At 40.4% G+C, this 15,023-nt stretch overlaps 1 protein-coding gene across 1 annotated transcript; it reads left to right on the plus strand.

Annotated features, from left to right (window-relative positions):
• Positions 1-5,414: 5,414 nt before the first annotated feature.
• LOC308373562 (cytosolic phospholipase A2 zeta-like) lies at positions 5,415-15,023 on the plus strand (the record flags this gene model as incomplete). Its single annotated transcript, XM_080849134.1, has 16 exons — positions 5,415-5,534; positions 5,622-5,662; positions 5,955-5,997; positions 6,319-6,367; positions 6,769-6,830; positions 7,338-7,372; positions 7,947-8,085; positions 8,207-8,343; positions 9,299-9,521; positions 9,978-10,095; positions 10,386-10,523; positions 10,744-10,848; positions 12,413-12,592; positions 13,007-13,176; positions 14,223-14,409; positions 14,776-15,023. The coding sequence occupies 16 exons, from the start codon at positions 5,415-5,417 to the stop codon at positions 15,021-15,023; spliced, it is 1,995 nt and encodes a 664-aa protein (XP_080705260.1).

A 15,023-nucleotide genomic window follows, 5' to 3' on the forward strand; every position in this document is an offset into this window, starting at 1 on the left:
GTGGTAACAGTGCGCATTTAACTTATATGTAAACTTGCCAAACTTGCTTTGTTAATAAACAGATGTTGCTGCCACTTCACGCTGAAACTTCAATTAAACTGCCACGAATATATTTTGGTCAGATGCTTGTGTTTTATTCACATACGATCATCCCAGTTATCACATTCTCCCTTTTGCATTACATTAGAAGGCAAGCAATACTAACAGGTTAGCTAACCAACTTTAACCTTAACTGACTGGATGTCTGTGTACTAGTGCTGTCAGTTTAACGCGTTATTAACGGCGCTAACGCAAACCCATTTTAACTCTGTAAAAAAATTTAGCGCGCGATTAACAAACAATTTTTTTCATATTTGGGTAGATCTTACACAAATGCAGACTTGTAAGAAAGTCACTAGGCAAAAATGTCATCCATGGGAGCTTTGCCAAGCAAAAACCAAACCATTTTGAACAGGTTCATTGTTATAGAAAAGAGGAACAAAAAAATTGGCATAGTTGATTGAGTTGGTTGAGGACAGAATGATTTTTATGTTGGCCTCAGCAATTTCACCTGAAAAACACTTGTGACAACTCACAACCTGTTCAAAATGGGTTGGTTTATACTTGGAAAATATTCCATGGATGCCATTTATGCCTAGGGGAAACACTGGTAAACGTCGTATGACTTTATCAGAAGCAACCTTCCCAAGCAAACTAATTTGCACTCATGACATTCACTTACGCATGTAGATCTTACACAAATGCAGACTTGTAAGAAAATGACTAGACAAAAATGTCATCCATGGGAGATTTGCCTAGCAAAAACCAAACCATTTTGAACAGGTTCATTGTTATAGAAATGTATAAGGGGAACAAAAAAAATGGCTTAGTTTTCATTGGAGGACAGAATGATTTGGGTGGAGTTTTTATGTTGCCCTCAGCAATTTCACCTGAAAAACACTTGTGGTTAGAACTCACAACCTGTTCAAAATGGGTTGGTTTTTACTTGGCAAATCTTCCATGGATGCCATTTATGCCCAGTCTCTTTCTTATTAGTCTGCATATGTGTAAGATCTACATGCTTAAGTGAAGGAACCTCTTGTCTTTGTTTGGGTGACATCAGTGGTTATAGGAAGGGTCAACTGTGCCTTTTTTGACCTTGTTTAGAACTGACATCCTTTGGAAGACAGGAAGCTCAGTTAGAGATCTAAATCAAGAGTGGCTACTATGGCTGAGATGTTAAACATGTATGGCGTCAGGACTAGATACATCTTAAGTACAGTGCCCTCCACAAATATTGGCACCCCCTAGTGAATATGAGCTAAACAGGCTATAAAAAAATATGTCTTTGCTGTTAATCCTCTTGGTTTTTCACTCAAAATATTCACAAAAATCTTACCTTTTCATTGAAGTAAAATTATTGAAAGAAAAAAAAAACTGTTGACATTAAATCAAAAAAATTCCCCAAAACATGTGTGCCACATGCAAAAACCAAACTATTTTAAACAGGTTCATTGTTGTTGTTACCAGAGATGCGCAAAAATACATCAAAATGTATTTTGATATAAAATACCCCTCAAATAAATGTATCAAAATAAAATACAAAATATTGTTGCCAGAAAATGTAACAAAATACAATACATGAATTTTGTATTTTTAAAATATAGGAAATACTTTTTCTGAATTTTCAGTTTTCTCACAATTTGGTATAGCAGAACATTCAGGTTTGGGCTATTCAGTGGCGTAACGTAGTTATCCAGGCCCAGGTGCAGGCTATTATGACGGGCCCTTGTCAGTGGTGTAAGGCAGTGGTTCCCAAACATTTGAGTCCCGTATCCTTTTTTGCATGTTTGTAACCATAGACATGTATATATAACCTATACATGTCTATGTTTGTAACCGCCGTCACCACGCCCCTCCCCCCGCACACATATTCCGCCTATTTCACCTGTCAATTTTCTCGCTGAATATAGGTATACATCAGTATTTTTTGCGACTTGGCTATTAAGAATAATTTGATTGACATAAATATGTCTACGGGCCCTGGCTACGGGGCTATATAATGTACACAAAGCTCTGTTGCACCCAGTAAAAAAGGAAGAACAGTCACATAATATCAGTGTAACTAAGCAAAGCTATTAAAAGACAACAACTTGATTGATTTTGTATATATACAGTGGTGGCCAAAATTATTAAACACTAGGCATATTTAAGAGGTTCAAGTTGTTTTTGTTGAATTGGCCATTAAAATACCCTTACAACTAATGAAATACCTACAAGGTCATCATTATGCTCTATAAACCATAGAATAGAGCTATCATAAGTAGATTTAGGTCAATTTCCGTACAAAAACAAACTAGGCCTATTTCCCTGTCAATGTCACACAATCATGTTCCTTCACAGAAGAAGCCAAACAACTTGTTTAATCATTGTCAGGTGTGGTCGTGGTGATGCAAGAGTCTCAGGACACAGCTCGGTGATTCTTTTGAATGTACAAGGCCTATCTTCTGAGAATTGGTGACGAGATCAACACCACAATGACTAATGGTTCAATAGTGTTCCCAAGAACTGTGCGTCAGAAGCTGTGAGAAAAATCACTTTTTGGCAGAATAGCAGCACAGAAACATTACTGAAAGACAAGAATAGAGTGAAATGCCTGAAATTTGCAAAAGAACACAAGAAATGGACAAAGAAAGATTGGTATAAAGTGTTGTGGACTGATGAGTCCAGGTTTGAATAGTTTGGCAACAAGCGAAGAGTGTATGTTTAACAAAGTGAGGGGGAGAGATATAAAAATGAGTGTCTCTGGCCAACAGTTAAACAAGGAAGGGGTTGTATTATGGTGTCGGGTGCCATTTAATCCTTAGGAACAGATGACTTTGGCGAAATTGATGGCATCATGGATAAGAAAGTATACCATAACATTCTGGTGAGGCATGGAGTACCTTCTGGGAGTGCTGTTAATGGGCCTGGATTTATTTTCCAAGAGGACAATGACCCTAAACATTCTTGTAACTATTGCCAGTACGACCTGTGACAGAAGGAATCTTCTGGAACATTGAAAATTATGGACCGGCCCCCTCAAAGTCCGAACCTCAAACCCATCAAGCACATTTGGGGCGAGTTGGAAAATAAACTGGACAGATCAATTGTACATTCAAAGGAAGGGTTGAGAACCACTGCTATAGTTATTGTGTATATGCATAGGAATGCGTTGATCCGTCAAGGTTGATTCAAAGTGAATGATAGGTTGCTCAGACACGTTGCAAATCCTCTCAGACTTCAGTTACAATAATTGGGTTTTTACATTGTACAGTGTCTATTTCTCGGAAACTTTCTAAAAATATAAGCAAAAAAAAGTCAAACAAACTGGACTATTGTAATTCACTTTTCTTTGGGATCACTGGCAAGAACATCCAGAAGCTGCATTATATCCAAAACAGCGCTGCCATTCTGATGAAGGTCCGGAAATATGAGCACTCCCTGTCTCTTTCCGGATTGACTACAAAGTCCTTATAATCACCCATACATGCATAAATGGTCATGCACCTCCCTACCTGCAAGAATTAATTACTCCCCAAACCTGGGAGAGTTGGCAGCTCACAACCTGTTCAAAATGGAATGCGTTGATGCCCATTTCGGACACTTGTTAGAACTTGAGCTCACTTCCCATGCCAGTTTACTGAAATGCACCACCCTATCTACACACCTTTCTAAGAACTATTTATAAAGCGCCTGTCTTCTAGTTTCACATTTCTACCAAAGAGCTTATTGAGCAAAGACGCCATTATGTCGAAGGTAAGCAATTCAATTTGAAAACTCAACCGTTATTATTGTTGGAAGTATTAGTACTAGCATTTATTTATTTACTTATTTATTTTAAGCCTTGTCACTTATTTTAACTTATAAAATTCAATGCAGTAAGCCAGGAGGAAAAATGGCCTGCTGCTTTATGCTGCTTTATTTATCTTTCTACCCCACCTTCTAGGGCAAAGCTGTACCCTACTGGAACCTGTCGGTTACTGTCCTTCATGCAAAACTCAAATGGTCACATGACTACTGTGAGTCATTTAATTTACATTACAGTTTACACATTTAAATAGGATAGGATATATTGCTAGCCTATCATCATTCTGTTTAGAGTTGGAATCGGGATGCTTTCAGGTAAATTAATAGACAAATGTACAGACAGAGAAAGAATGAGATAAAGGGAGAGAGAAACAGACTCACCATTGTAGTGTTTTAATGTTGGTTAAAAACGGAACTAAAAGCTAAATGGCCTGGGCATTGCATCTGAGGCTTTGCAGTCTATTAATTGTGGTTTTAGCGCAATGGCTGTAACTCTTTTAACCACGCATCTCCAGTTGGGCACGGGCGCTTCATATTGTATAGTGGGGTTGCTCATGTTCTTTGAAGTTGGGTAGTTTCTGGTCAATTTAATGTATACTCACTTTGTACAGATTACTATTTTTCTACAAATCCTAAATGCAATATTGCTAATATTTATTTTTCCTAGTGTTGTAACGGCAAATTTGGTAAATATTTATTGGAAGCATATTTGCACATCTCATTCATGTATTTGCACAGGATTATAGCATATTTGCACATTTCATCCATGCATTTGCATTTTGCACATTTATTGCATTTTGCACATTTATTTAAGTGGCAACTAACTACTGCTCTGTCTATCTCCATGGCTGTTTATCTTAGGTTTTTTACCTAAGGGCCTAGAAACTAATAGGACTAAGAGGACAAAAGAAAGTGGTTCCTGGTGCTAACTGTTAACCATTGCAACCCTATGGACTTGTGCTCTGTATTCTTTTCGAGTTGGGGAAAAAACACAGTGTTTAAAACTAACCAAACAAAACTGAGAAACTCACCAAAAAAACAAAACAAAACCGTACAACTTGACAAGTATACTGTATCTAACTCCTTCGAGATGCTTCTCCGCAGTTTCAGAGTCGGACTGCTACGTGATTCTGAGGCTTCCCACGTCCTCTGCTCGCTCTTATCGCACCCAGACAATCCCCAACAGCAAGAACCCTGAGTGGAACGAGACATTTCACTTCCGCATCCACAGCCACGTCAAGGTCAGACCCAACTTAACTTCACAAAGGTTCTGTGATGGCAAAAATATTTTAACGTTGCCGTCAGAAGTAATAGTGTAGTTACATATGTCAGTATGTATATGCTGTGTACTCACACGTTTTACTGTAAAATATGTATTTATTTATCTAAAGAGATGATGTGATATATTCATAATTTGATATTTGAGAAGATAGATAGAGATAGATATTTTAGAACTGAATATGAATTGAATTCATCTATACATAAAGCTGTTCAAAGGTATTAACGGTCTTACATGATTGTAAGATAGAAGTTGTACAAAGATTAGTTTTGACATGTCCACTGCCGACTTTCAGAATGTCCTGGAAATGCGGTTGTATGACGATGACACAGCCGCTCGAGATGATCTACTATCTGTCGTCATGTTTGACATTAGCCAGCTGAGGCTGGGCCAGAAGGAAATTCAAATATTCACAACAAATACTGAGGTAAAGCTGTCACACTTACATCTTGACATGTTTCATGCAAATTCAAATATTTAAAATAGCAATTATGTTTTCTGTTTTCATATACAGACCCAGGATAAATTGTGGGTTGAATTTGAGTTGGAAGTGAGGTAAGAGTGCAAAACAATATATTATTTAAGACACACACAGAGCATACGCATAGAGTAGGTCTGAACAACAAGCATCTCAAAGATGACCATTAAGAAGATAATAGTGCCCACGTTGTTGATGGTCACAGTGGCTGCATTGTGACTGCAGTGCTTCTCATAGTCTAGGACAGGATACAGTGTATTTCATTACAGCTTTGAATAGAGAGAAAGTCCTCTTGAGTTCAGAAGAGTGGAAAGATACGCGGGAATGATATACGTATTTGCTTATAGTCCTTGTCTTTCTGTTCTCCAGTCCTCAGAGTTCAGGGGTGTGCTTGTCAAATGGTGTACTGTTGGTAAGTTTTTGCCAAAGATGGGGTTTGCAATGGGTTTATTTCCAAATATCAATCACAGAGTTATCGCATACATTATTCACCCATTGTTTTGGTGAAGAAAAAAAAATATTTTTGAAATATATATATAATATATATATATACATTTGTATTAATTTATAAATATACAATATTTGTCAGTTACTACTGGGACAAATGAAGAAAAATACATGGTACATTTTCTGAGAGAAATATAGGTCCCTTATTTTTGATATGTGCCAATTACAAATTGGATAGATGTCATAATAAATGGGACAAAAAACATTCTGCACTTTTTCCGTTTAGGCAACACCATTCTCTGTCCTGAAGGCGAATAGTAACCGTTTAGGTGCAGGTAGGTTAAGAACACATGGACACAGCACAGGAAATGACAGAGTTGACAGGAACAGAAGTTGAAATCATGCGTATTGGACTGACAATGACCAAGAACTTGACTATGAAGATGCATGTGTTTAGTGTTTTTTTGTACTGATGATAAAATTATGAGTGTCCAAGATGGTGGCTGACACATGACCAAATCTGGGCCAGATAAAGCCCTGGCCTGGCATGGTTCCACTGGATACGTTTAAGCGTCACCTGGTTTGGTGTTTGTGTGTATGCAAGTATTTGTGTATCCAACGCTTGCATGTAAACATTATTTTTGATTGAAGGTGACAGGATAAGGGTGTGTGAGTCTGTGCACTTGTTACCCATGCCAATTTCAATGCAAAAAGAGTAACGTTTTTTTCACCTCAGGTCTGGTGGACTCCTCACACTACAACATCAACAGAGACCTGGAGACAGAACTCTCAGTGCAGGTAACAAACACTGGATTCCGCGCTACATAAAATCACAATCATCTCATAGTAACCTATCAGACTGACAACAGGTTTATCCATCACCATCACAGTGATTACATTAACTTCAGAGACAAAAATGATCTAAAACCCTAAATTGAACTAGATAATAGTTAATATAAAATAAGTTGTATGCAAAAAGAACTCGATGGGAAAGTGACTCAGAAGGATTGGTCACAGGCTGCTTTTTGTGTTCATCTTCTGTCATCTGGGTGACAACCCAATTCAGCATATCAGCCATTTATCAGCTTTTCTGAGCCCACCCAGAGCTGAACAGGTCTGTGGTAGAGGAAGAACATATTTATGGACAACAAAAGACACATCTGCTGTCATTTCATCATTTGTCCTTAATGGATATTATCTGTTTCCAGACTGAAGCAACCGTTTTTTGTTTATACTAATATACAGCAGAATGTCTTAAATATATTACCAGAATTGCAAGTGATAACAATGCCGAACTTTTTACAGGACTCTGTTGACCTGGACCTGAAGACTGAGGAACGGTAAATATTTAATTTGAAAATGTATAAATAATTGTATCTATGATCTCACCTTAGAATAACAGACAAAGGTAGATTAAACTGTAAATATAGTTCAGTGTGGGGACTTAAGGATTAGCACATCTAACCCTTTCTGACGAATGAAACAGTGTGTATACTAGACTGTCATGTTTTACACTTTTGTACAATTAGCCATAAGTCCACCACTGGTGAAGTTCAAGGAGTTTTTGTGCAAAACTAGCCACTGCACTACCAAACAGTCAACGCGTTTGCCTGTCTATCACAAACTGCACTGTTGACACAGATAAAAAGTAGATAAAATGATGTAGTTTTGAAAAGATTTGAAAAGATTGTTGTAACACTTTAGTTTTTGGACCTATCCTGGGAAGCTAATGGGAATGAGAGCTGTATTTGTCTCTCCTTCAGCGGATCCATAAACCATCAAAATGAATATAAGGATGTTGTGAAATCTAGTTACATACAAAAATATGCCTAAAATCGTGAATAATGTCACCTTAAAATGTCACAAGTTTTCTTTCACAATCGCAAGTATATTATGACACCTGTGACCCTGCAGGCCAGAGCAGGAGCTGGCAGTGCGTCTGGACTTTGACATCCCGTTAGCTGAGAAGGACTTCCTGGAGAAGAGGAAGGTGGTGGTGGGGCAGGCTTTGCACAAGCTGCTGGAGCTCAGTTCCCCTCTACAGACAGATAGGGTAAAGTGTGTTTCCCAGTTCAGATACTCAGATTACTGGAACCTGATTGAAAACATTGAATTTTCTTAAAAGAACAATGACAAGAAAAAAAAACACAAAAAAATAACTGATTGTATTGTAGGTCCCCCTGGTGGGTGTGGTTTGCTCAGGAGGCGGGACCAGGGCGATGACTGCTGCTTTTGGGAGTCTAAAGGGCCTCCAGACTCTGGGAATCCTGGAAGCTGTCAGCTACATCACTGGCGTATCTGGGGCCACATGGTGAGTCCCCTCATAAGTAAGGGTTAATTTATAGCACACCGTCAGCTGCATCACTGGGGTCTCAGGGGCCACATGGTGAGTCCCCTCATAAGTAAGGGTTAATGTATAGTACACCGTCAGCTACATCACTGGGGTCTCTGGGGCCACATGGTGAGTCCCCTCATAAGTAAGGGTTAATGTATAGTACACCGTCAGCTACATCACTGGGGTCTCTGGGGCCACATGGTGAGTCCCCTCATAAGTAAGGGTTAATGTATAGTACACCGTCAGCTACATCACTGGTGTATCTGGGGCCACTTGGTGAGTCCCCTCATAAGTAAGGGTTAATGTATAGTACACCGTCAGCTACATCACTGGCGTATCTGGGGCCACATGGTGAGTCCCCTCATAAGTAAGGGTTAATTTATAGCACACCGTCAGCTGCATCACTGGGGTCTCAGGGGCCACATGGTGAGTCCCCTCATAAGTAAGGGTTAATGTATAGTACACCGTCAGCTACATCACTGGGGTCTCAGGGGCCACATGGTGAGTCCCCTCATAAGTAAGGGTTAATGTATAGTACACCGTCAGCTACATCACTGGGGTCTCTGGGGCCACATGGTGAGTCCCCTCATAAGTAAGGGTTAATGTATAGTACACCGTCAGCTACATCACTGGTGTATCTGGGGCCACTTGGTGAGTCCCCTCATAAGTAAGGGTTAATGTATAGTACACCGTCAGCTACATCACTGGGGTCTCTGGGGCCACATGGTGACCACTCCTTACCTGAGTGCAGATTTGCTTATATGTGTTAAGTGTGTGTGAACGTATGAGGTTTTTTTTACGTGTTCACGTATGTGTGTTTTTGTGTGTGTGTGAACGTATGTGTGTTTTTGTGTGTGTGTGAACATGTTATGTCAGGTATTGACTGAAACAAGATGATTTGACTGACAACAGAAACTCTTCTTCTTCATAGGGCGATGTCCACCTTGTATGAGAAGCCTGATTGGTCTCAAAAGGACTTGGCCGTAGTCACTGAACCAATAAAGAAGGAGATGTTTGGGAGGTACCAGAGCATTTTCGCCAATGAAAAGCACTATTACTACAAACAAGAGATGGAAGAAAAGGAGGCAGACGGCCTGCCGGTGTCCCTCATTGACCTGTGGGGTCTGTTCATTGAACACCTTATCTATGGGAAGGTAGAGCAAGACCTGAAATCTGCACATACACACACACACACACACACACACACACACACAGACATACATATGCTAAAACTCACACGTAAGGGTGACAAATACCTGCACAAAGACAGAGATGATGAACATTAGCATTAAAAAAAGACATACAATAAATCCACATACACACACACACAGTCTGTGTTACTGTAGCACGACTGGTACTGGAGGATACTAACAACTCTAAGCTCAAAATGATAATTATGGGTTCACTTCCAGGGCAGACGCATACTGATAGAAATATAGATGTTTGTGTGCTACAATTGACTTTGCACAAAACAAGTGCTTGGCTGCTAAAATATAATATCGGCTCACACACACTCTCTCTCCTTCTCGCTCAAACACACATACACACAGTTTGATCTACCTTCAAAAGTCTCCTCATGAGATTTCTTTACCTATGATTGTTTTGCACAGAAATGGGACAGTACCCTCTCTGACCAGAAGAGGGCGGTGTCAGAGGGACAGAATCCTCTGCCCATCTACACAGCAGTGAACATGAAGACCTGCCTGAAAGGCGGCCTCAAAGCGACTGGTAGGGTTTCAGGGGATCAGACATGAGCATTTGAGTCCATTTTCTACCACTGCGCCCATTGCAAGTAGTGTGGAGACTGATGTTTTATTTATAATGTGCATTAATAGCCTTTAGACACGACTGAACATATTCTATATTATATTATTGATATGGCAATACATGTAGGTACATTAAACCATAAAATGTAACATTGCATAAATATCAAACTAGATATTAAATCAAACTTTACAGACAGTGACATCTATTGAATATATACTGCTGCTCTCTCTCTCTCTCTTTCACTGTTGCAGAGTGGTGTGAATTTACGCCGTTTGAGGTTGGTCTTCTGAAGTACGGTGCATTTGTACCCACTGAGGACTTTGGTAGTGAGTACTTCCAGGGTAAACAGATCAAGAAACTTCCGGAGACTCGATTGTCCTTCCTGATTGGTAAGAGATGGAGGGAGAGTGAAAGAAAGTCTCTGTGTGTGTGTGTGTGTGTGTCAGGTGCAGACATAAGTGTGTGTATACAAATGCATATTGACATGAACAAGCTTGTGTGTGTGTGTGTGCGTGTGCGTGTGCGTGTGCGTGTGCGTGTGTGTGTGTGTGTGTGTGTGTGTGTGTGTGTGTGTGTGTGTGTGTGTGTGTGTGGCTATGTGTTTTCTAGGTATCTGGAGTAGTGCATTCTCTGTTAGCTTTACCCAGTTGTGGAGCTTTGTCACAGGACATACCCCATCATGGAACCCCATTCGTGAAACCATAACTGACATAGGTAATGTCCCTTTATTTCATTTCATTTTACAGCTCCTCCGAATGTTGCAAAAAGTTCCATTGATTTGAATGTTTGGAGGTATTTCTTTATAATGAACGCAGCAAAAAAGAAAATTCTGCTGCCATTGGCAACAGGTTTTGTGCTTCTAATTCACATCTTTCATATCATTCAGCAAGTAGTCCGTTCATAGCCTGGGTGCCAGTCAAACTTGAGAGCTGAGATGTGTAGATTCGAGTCTGTTTTAGAAGACATCGACAGTGCATTAACTTTGAAAGAGGAACAGAAAAATGTGATCAAGGCTTTTGACGATTGAAAAGATATTTTTGCCATCCCTCCTACGGGATCGGGTAAAAGTTTAATTTATCAGCTTCAGCAGGGTTTTGTGGAAACCCTGTATGAGATACCCTCCATAGTGGTTCTCTACTACAGGGGTCTTCAACGTTTTTCAGGCCAGGGACCCCCAAACTGATGGCGAGATGAGCAGGGACCCCCTACTATATAAATTGCATAACAGTTTGTTTATAATATACTGGGCCTAGTGCCAAATAAACATAGCTACCCTGTTATTGTGTCGATGGCACACATCCTCCCACATTAGTGAGATGTATCTTCTTTTCAATTACTCCTGACTGACACGATCCAACGGATGACGGAGGAGGAGTCTGGCGCATGGAGTTGTGTTGACAACATAGATGTTATAGTGAGATTGACAGGTCAACAAACCAATCACACCGCTAGCAAGTTGTTAAGATTGTAGGTAGTAGCATGCTAACATTAGCTAGGAGGCTCACACACCTTGCAAATCCTCACTTATTTTTCAGTTACAATTAACGTTTTTTGACCTTGTACAGTGTCTATTTCTCTTTATTTTTTTATTTTTTTTAAATCTAAGCAAAAAAATGTCAAACTAACAATGTACAAACAAGACCAGCTATGGAGTTTCACGCTCTTTAGACTTGAGCAGAAACGCGATCTGATTGGCTAGTGCCTGTGCATGAAAGGTGCTGTGAGTGAACCGGTGCCCAGCTTGAGAGAGCTCCTGTGGGTAGCTGAATGTGTCGATTGGACTGAAAGATAACGTCTTCTCGATCAATTTATACGTTCGCTACAATATGTTGGATTTATGTTAATGTGAATTTAAAGGGAATAAATACAATTCTGATTTGGAAGACATTTAAATTTGTGGAAAAAAAATTGGTTGGATTTTTTTTTTTAAATATTAAAAAAATTATCTTATCAACCAAAGATTTCGCGACCCCCCTGCAGTACCTCCGCGGACCCCCTGGGGGTCGCGGACCCCCTGTTGAAGACCCCTGCTCTACTACATGATATGTGAACTTCCCAAAACTACCCTTAACAGTAATCCCCAGTTGCAGTCAGTGACTGCAAACCACAAGACCTCGTCAATGACAGTTGTAGAATGAAATGTCTGTGACAGGCACTTTACTATCGGCTACTGAAAAGTTGTGAAAGACCTATCACAAAGAGACCTAAGACAAAGTGACCTTTGACCCTGGAGCACCAGCTATGTACCTACTAAGCCTCTGAAGCTTGTCCTCCACAGACACAGACACCGAACCGGCCACACTGGACACCTTCCTGATAAAACCAGCCACGATGATGTCAAAGGTGATCACAGAATTCTTCAGCAGCCGGCCAATCGTCAGCCAGGTGTACAACTTCATGCATGGCCTCAGTCTCCACTGGGACTACAACAAGAAGAGCAGTTTCACAGACGAGAAAGGTGTGTGTGTGTGTGTGTGTGTGTGTGTGTGTGTGTGTGTGTGTGTGTGTGTGTGTGTGTGTGTGTATGTGCAGATTTCAGGTTTCTTTGTGTGTGTGTGTACTTCGGAGGGGTTTCCCTGGGGCATTTTCAAGGCCATTAGTTTATGGATATTATAGATATTTACTGTATGAATAACTTTTGAATTAGCCCAAGGTTTTGATGGATTTAGAATGATCCTGCTGCTTTGTCAAAAGGTATTACATTCATCAATAAATGAATGTCCATCATTCAAAACAAGTTGCAGCGAAGAAAACATTCATAACTTTAAGTGCGATAGATGTATCTACATCATTCTTTAACTTAAGGGTCGAGCTATGACAGCAAGTCCTCTCTTTGCTTTCTCTCCTTTCATTTTTTGGTTTCTTTGTTTAGACACGCACCCTGATGCCTTTCCGAACCAGCTGACACCAGGGGACCCCATCCTGGATCTGGTAGACTCTGGGTTGTCCTGTAACATTGGATTCCCCCCTTTGCTGCGACCCCACAGACATATGGACCTCATCCTGTCCCTCAACTACTCCTGGGATTCAGACCAGTTTATGGTATATAAATTATCCAATCAAGCATATGCCTTCAGACTAAAGTATGCTGGCCTGCTAATCGTAGCATATTGAAATGTTAAATTAGGAAGCGTACATTTAGGCCCAATCTCAATACTTCCCCTTACCCCTTATCTTACCCCTTACCCTTGAAATTGCGCGTTCATGTGAGAGCTAGTGGTGTCTCAATACCCAACTTGATCAAGATTAAGGGGTAAGGTTAAGGGGTGTATGGCCCTCGTTTTTGAGATGATCGGAGGGCTACCTTAACTCCAAGGGCTATCCCAGAGCACACCGCGAAACCAGCTCGGGAATTTTCAAAAAAACATGGCTGCTTGAAGCGAGGAATATTTTACATGAATAAAGCTATCTACACAACTTTTTATATGTTTATAATGACTTATAAATACTCGAACGATGTATAGTATTTTAGGTCTTAACTGAAGCTTTCAAACGGTAGTTTTAGGATACATTTAGCGCGTATACCACCACTCCATTGGCTTATATGGTAGCTTGCCAGCTATCATGCTAAATACACTACATGTAAGTATTTTTGGCTTATAATTAATTTAAAAATGACGACAGTCTTGTTTCGTGCTCTACACAGTTGTATACATATATATTTGCAACCATGTTCTTCATTAGACTTTTTTTTAAATCGCTAGTTTCATAGCTCATACAGTCACGCATGACGTACCCGAAACCTAGTGGCGTCTTATTTCATAGGGGAAAGATCTCAGCCCTTGGCCCTTACACTTGCAAGTGCTAGGGTTAAGACTAAGACAAGATTAAGCAAAAGGGGCAAGGAGAAGAATCGAGATTCGGCCTTAGACTCATACCCAAGTGTAAGGGATAACTGATTTAGAGGAAGCATATTAAGGGGAATTAAAGGAAGGAAAGGAAATCAGAGCCCAGCCCTGTTTAACAGTGTTTTACTTTCTCTCGGGAGGTTCAGGTGTTTACCTGTCAATATGTCAGGTGTTTAATAAAGACTGATTATATTTTTCTCTGAGACCAGCCCTGATTAACTGTGTTTAACTTTTTCTCAGGTGTTGAAGAAAACCCAGCAGAACTGCACTGATCACAGGATCCCGTTCCCTCACATCGATTTCAGCCGTGTGGAGAGAGAGCCCATGAAGGAGGTGTACGTGTTTGAGGACGAGAATAACCCCAAAGCTCCCATTGTGGTTCACTTCCCTCTGGCCAACCTCACCTTCAGAGAGTTCAAAGCCCCAGGTTAGTGGACACAAACCAAATTTATAACAGATTATTTGAACGTTGTAGTTGGACCCAAGGACATAGCTAGAAGCTCATCTCACTACAACCCTTTTTAGTAACACAGAGAAAGATGGCAAATACCTTGAACTATTGGTTGGGAACTTCACCAGTGTTTCGTTGAATAAGGCCCATCACACTACCAGAATGCACCTCAAAATACACCTTGACAGGATTTCACATATCAGTGTTTGTTCAGGTTTATTCACATCCCCAGTCTGTGAACGCTCAACCACTGGCTCACACACACACACACAGTTTCTTGTTTCTAGTTTGTGCAAAAGTTTCATCAAATGATAACTTTGTTTTCCTGCTTTTTATTTTAAGGGATCAAACGAGAGGGGAAGGATGAACTGAAACAAGGAGACTTGGATGTCAGCACTAAAGACTCGCCATATCGTACTAAGAACATGGCCTACCAGCCCGAGGACTTCCAGAAACTGATGGACCTCACTTGCTACAACGTCCTGAACAACCGCAACACCCTCCTGTCAGCTCTGCGCAGGGCGCTACAGAGAGAGAGAGTCCATGAAGATGAGGACGAACACAAACACAAAGACCACTGCTGTTCCTGA

The sequence above is a fragment of the Sprattus sprattus genome, assembly GCF_963457725.1.
Source record: "Sprattus sprattus genome assembly, chromosome: 12".
NCBI lineage: Eukaryota > Metazoa > Chordata > Actinopteri > Clupeiformes > Clupeidae > Sprattus > Sprattus sprattus.